This window comes from Octopus bimaculoides, chromosome 27, assembly GCF_046866305.1.
Source record: "Octopus bimaculoides isolate indiv1 chromosome 27, ASM4686630v1, whole genome shotgun sequence".
Classification (NCBI taxonomy): domain Eukaryota; kingdom Metazoa; phylum Mollusca; class Cephalopoda; order Octopoda; family Octopodidae; genus Octopus; species Octopus bimaculoides.
In genome coordinates, this window is record NC_142954.1 from 7,205,433 (window position 1) to 7,210,432 (window position 5,000).

A 5,000-nucleotide genomic window follows, 5' to 3' on the forward strand; every position below is an offset into this window, starting at 1 on the left:
GTGTGTGTGTGTACGTATGAATGTATGAATAAATGATTGATGAGTGTAGATGAGGTGAAAATATAATAATTTGTCAAAGTATTTTAACTCATTGCTTACCTATTGTTCATCTATATTTATATACATGGCAACATTCAAGACTATGTTACCATTCAAAGCAAACACGAAGAATTCGGCAAGATGAACGTATGCCGAGTGGTTTTCAAAGAAAATATCAGTCAGTACAAGAGGTTCATAATACGGACCACGAGGTATTTCTTCGGCATCGGAAAAACGAGCTGCAAATTGACCGAAAAACAAAACTCAATGAATATAATTTGACATAAACAAGAGAAACGGACGGAAATCAAACATGGAATATTCATATTGAGAAAAGTAATTATGCATGGGTTGTTTATATTTCACTGACCTATCGATGTGTGTGTGTGTGTGTGTTTGTGTGTGTGTGTGTGTATAATCCACTAGAAATTATTTAGGACAATAGAATCTGCTAAAATGTTTAATGAAAAATTAGAAATGCTACAGAGTATGACTTACTTCCGGTGAAAGGTAGGATGGCAAGATGAGGTTCATAAGAACTGGTCTCTGCAGAGGAGGATTCTGCAAGAAATAAAGCAAAATATATATACATAAAAGCATTCCTGTATGAATTTCAGGGGTATACATAACAATATAATTGCAAGCGTACATGGATATACATACATACATACATGCATACATACATAGAGGCATGCGTGTATACATGCAGGGAAAAATATGTACATAGATACAGGTATATAGGTACCTATGTATCTATGTATGTATATATATATATATATGTGTGTGTGTGTGTGTGTGTGTGTGTGTGTGTGTGTGTGTGTGTGTTTGTGTGTGTGTGTGTGTGTGTGTGTGTGTGTGTATAAAATGACAATTAGCAACATGAATGTAATTTGGTGTGTTAATTAAAAACTTGAAATTGATATTTATCATAATTTACCGTCAGAATGTTCTCGCTCAAACATCACAGGACTATGGACAGTCGCTGCTGCAGAAAACATGTCTGAAAAGGGAAGAAGTAATAATTGTTAACCTACCAATATATACGAATATACAGTATTGTGTGTGTGTACGTGTGTGTGTGTGTGAGTGTGCAATAGATGAATAGGTATATTACAATGCTCTGAATGGTTAGGCTTTTAATTAAAACATTAGAAACGACGTTAATTGCAACTTACCTTCATAACATGCTTGGCCACAATCGTCTGAAGAACCGTCGGAACGGTCTGAAAAGGACAAAAAGGGAATATAATAATAAGCGATCCTACTACAAGAGGTTTTCGGTGCGGGCGACAATCGATTACATCTATCCTAGTGTTGAACTGCTATTTGTTTCATCGACCCTGGAAGGTATGAAAGGCGGAGTCGTCTTTGGCGGTAACTGAACCGAGAAGTCAGAATAGTACGACGGGCTGTTAAGCATGTTTTCTTGGAAGTAGTAAAGATTCTGCTAGCTCGACGGTAAAATAATAATGGAGACAATTCCAAATCTATAAATGAACACACTCTCTCATTCACATATCCCGAAACGGACATTCTTCAAGGATGAAAGTAGAATTCCAAAGTGGACTCTGTATTATGCGTGTGCCATTTGTTTGTCCATCTCTCCTTCCTTTCATCCATCCATCCATTAATACATACGTATGTATTAATGGAATAAACTTGGTAATTATAATAATGAAAAATGAGAAAAGGAATTCGTTTATATCTTACATCTTATATATGTTTCATCAGATAATTCAGAATGCTCGGAAGCTGCATCTGTTGATGTGAAAATAAGAGAAATATAATAGGCATGCCTTCATTAGTCTGACATTTTCGTACAAAGCATTAACTTCGGATGAGGTTCTAAGTCGATTGCATCAACCCAAGAGTCCAACAGGTTCTTATTTTATCGATCTGAAAAGGATGAAAAGCAAAGTCTACGCTGGCGGACTGTCGTATATACATAGATACGCAAATACTTCACTGTTTCCATTGGGTGTAAGGTTGGAAATGACAATATTTTACACTGAACGGAATGCCGCTCCATGGTATGGATGAAGACGAGGAATTTTGGACGAGGAAAACAAGTCGATAACATCAATGCCAGTGCAAGGAATGCATATGGTCGTATGGAACCGGAAGTGATGAACGGCAAAGGTTACTTGGACGGTATGTGAACACAGGACACAAAGAGCCGGAAGAAATACTTACGGGCATATCTTCCGGCTCTTTCGCTCGATTTGATAACGATTTTGCTACTTTACATGGATTTATATACATACATACATACATACATACATACGGACGTACATACATACATACATGCATACATATGTAGATAGCTGTATGTAAAGAGAAGATAGAACTATAGAACTATCTCCCTTAAAATGAATATGTGCTACATAAAATTTGAAAGTGTTTTCATCTGAACTTACCCTCTATATCTGTGGTAGCACATCGATTCAGATCGGATCTCTCTGATGTTGCTGTCACCGAGGAAATCTCTATGTTGTCATCTGGTGCATTTTCATCTGTTTTTGGTTTCTTTAAACACGGGCATATAGCTTCAATTATTCTCCTGGCTCCTGCACGCAGACGTGCGAGGAAACCCTGCTCTGCTACATTAGCTGTCATTTTTCAACAAATAGAATATAATAATTAGTAAATTTATTAACGCAAATGAATGAATCGCAAGAGTAACGTACAAGAAGTTATCGTTAAACAAGCTGGATAAATCGCAAAGGAATTTTGTAAAGAAATTTTCTCGTTTCTCTCCCTTTCTGATTATGACGTCATAATTAAATTCAACGGTTTAAAATCAAAAAAGCGCCAAGATGGCGCAGATGGATAACGAAATACATAGAAACATTAAATTGTGTGTTCAAATCCCGTCGAGGCCAACTTGGTCAATCGTCCTTTCTTTTCGATAACAGGACGTACCAGTCAAGTCGTGGGGTTTGGTATAACTCATCCCTGGTTCCAAAATTTGAAATAAATTCAAAATTTCACTTTAATACCTTAACTACATGGGAAACATTGAATGAATTTATTACAAAATAAAAGTCACATATACATATAGACATACACATAAAAAGCGCACATACACACACATACAAACACACACATAGTAGGGGACAAGATCGTTCTTACATTTTCCCCATGCGTATATGCTCAATATATTCTACCACATCTATCCATTCATGTTTTGTTTTAGTTTTGAAATAAATTTGTATTCTGAATTTTGTTTTTGTATGAGTGTGCATCTATCTATACGTCTGTCTGTCTGTCTGTCTGTCTGTCTGTCTACCTTCATATATACATACATACATACATACATATCTATCTATCTATCTATCTATCTATATTCATCTATCTATCTATCTATCTATCTATCTATCTATCTATCTATCTACGTATCTCTCTCCCTTACTTTTACCCTCTTTCTTTCTCTCTCTATTACTCTCTCTCTTTCTTTCACCCTCTCTCGCACCGTTTCTTTATCTGGGTGTGTGTGTGTGTGTGTGTGTGTGTGTGTGTCTGTCTGTCTGTCTGTCTCTCATTTTTGTTTCTTGACTATCTGCTTATCTATCCGTCTGCCTATCTGTCTGTCTGTCTGTCCCTCTCTCATCTTCTGTCTGTCTATGTGTCTGTCTGTTACGCTGTCTGTCTGTCTCTCTCGCTTTCCTTGTCCGTCTGTCTATCTGTTTATCTGTTTGCCTGTCTGTTTCTCCCTCTCTCTTTCCTCCCCTGTCTGTCTATCTTTCTGTCTGTCTGTCTGTCGCTCTGTCTGTCTATCTGTCTGTCTGTCTGTCGCTCCTTCTGTCTCTGTCATTGTCTGTCTATCTGTCTGTCTGTCAGTCTGTCTATATGTCTCACCTTCTGTCTTTCCTTGTCTGTCTGTCTATCTTTCTGTCTGTCTGTCTGTCTGTCTGTCTCTTTCTCTCTATTTCTCTCTCTTTCTCTCTCTCTCTTTCTCTTTCTCTCTGTCTGTCTGTCTGTCTGTCTGTCTGTCTGTCTGTCTGTCTGTCTCTCTGTCTCTCTCTCTCTCGCTCTCTCTCTCGCTCTCTCTCTCTTTCTCTTTCTCGGTTATTGTTTGTTTGTCTATCTGTCTCACTGTGTCTCTCCCTCTCTGTCTCTCCCTCTCTGATTCATTATCTGTCTGCCTATCAATTTGCATCCTTGGAGCCAAACGCCGGTCAACTCTGCGTAGGTTCAATATACTTTAGCGACGGTGTATTTTTAGAATCGATGTGATTTTCACAATAATCTTGGATGAAGAGGTTTAAACTTGCTGTATATATTTTCTACATTAAGTTCTGGAATGCAATTGGCCGGTGGTTTTATGCCATGTGGGTGGTTATGCATTTGGGGATCAATTTTGTCTCAGTCAGATCTAACCAGTGGGGTGTGCTACTGACCATATTGAGAGCTTGCTTGTACCGGTTGATAATATGTATGTATGTATGCATGTATGTATGTATGTGTTGTGTCGACGCCCCCAAGCGAAGAAGTAGGATCGCCCAAGACATATAAATAGAGGTAGCTGAGACATGGAAGGATTAGTAAGACTTAAACTGGACCTTGAAACGTTTGAAGAAAAACAGAAAGCTATATTGGTGGAAGCACATGTGATGCAGAGACTGCAAAAGATGCACCCGGACAAGTTTCAAACAAGCGGAATATACGTGGGCTACGGCACCCTGCCAAGTGTAGTAACGGCAGAGGAGCTGTGGCCACTTACAATTTCTGAAGAAAGAAAAAATGATCATAAACTGTATAGGAGAACTGTTAAATGAAACTGCGAGTTTTGGGGTACTCGTAAGCCATTTCATCACCTCATTGTAAGTAATTCATTTCATTCATCATTCGTTGTTTGTACCCCACGTGTTGTATTGTTTTGTCTGTCCTTGTAGTGTCCACCCTCTGTGTAGTGGCCGTAGTGCCAAAATAGAGAAAGAGTTGAGTAGCCGTCGTGTCGC

At 38.3% G+C, this 5,000-nt stretch overlaps 1 protein-coding gene across 1 annotated transcript in view; it reads right to left on the reverse strand.

The window, feature by feature from the left end:
* The window catches only part of LOC149130832 (uncharacterized), a 3,363-nt gene extending 333 nt beyond the window's left edge, over positions 1-3,030 (reverse strand). Inside the window, exons 1-6 of the mRNA XM_089343324.1 lie at positions 2,457-3,030; positions 1,750-1,797; positions 1,215-1,262; positions 977-1,039; positions 538-600; positions 100-278 (exon numbers count right to left, since the gene is read on the reverse strand). Coding sequence (XP_089199450.1) covers positions 100-278; positions 538-600; positions 977-1,039; positions 1,215-1,262; positions 1,750-1,797; positions 2,457-2,655 — 600 coding nt within the window. The 5' untranslated portion in view covers positions 2,656-3,030. The remainder of the gene's footprint in view (positions 1-99; positions 279-537; positions 601-976; positions 1,040-1,214; positions 1,263-1,749; positions 1,798-2,456) is intronic.
* Positions 3,031-5,000: the final 1,970 nt, after the last annotated feature.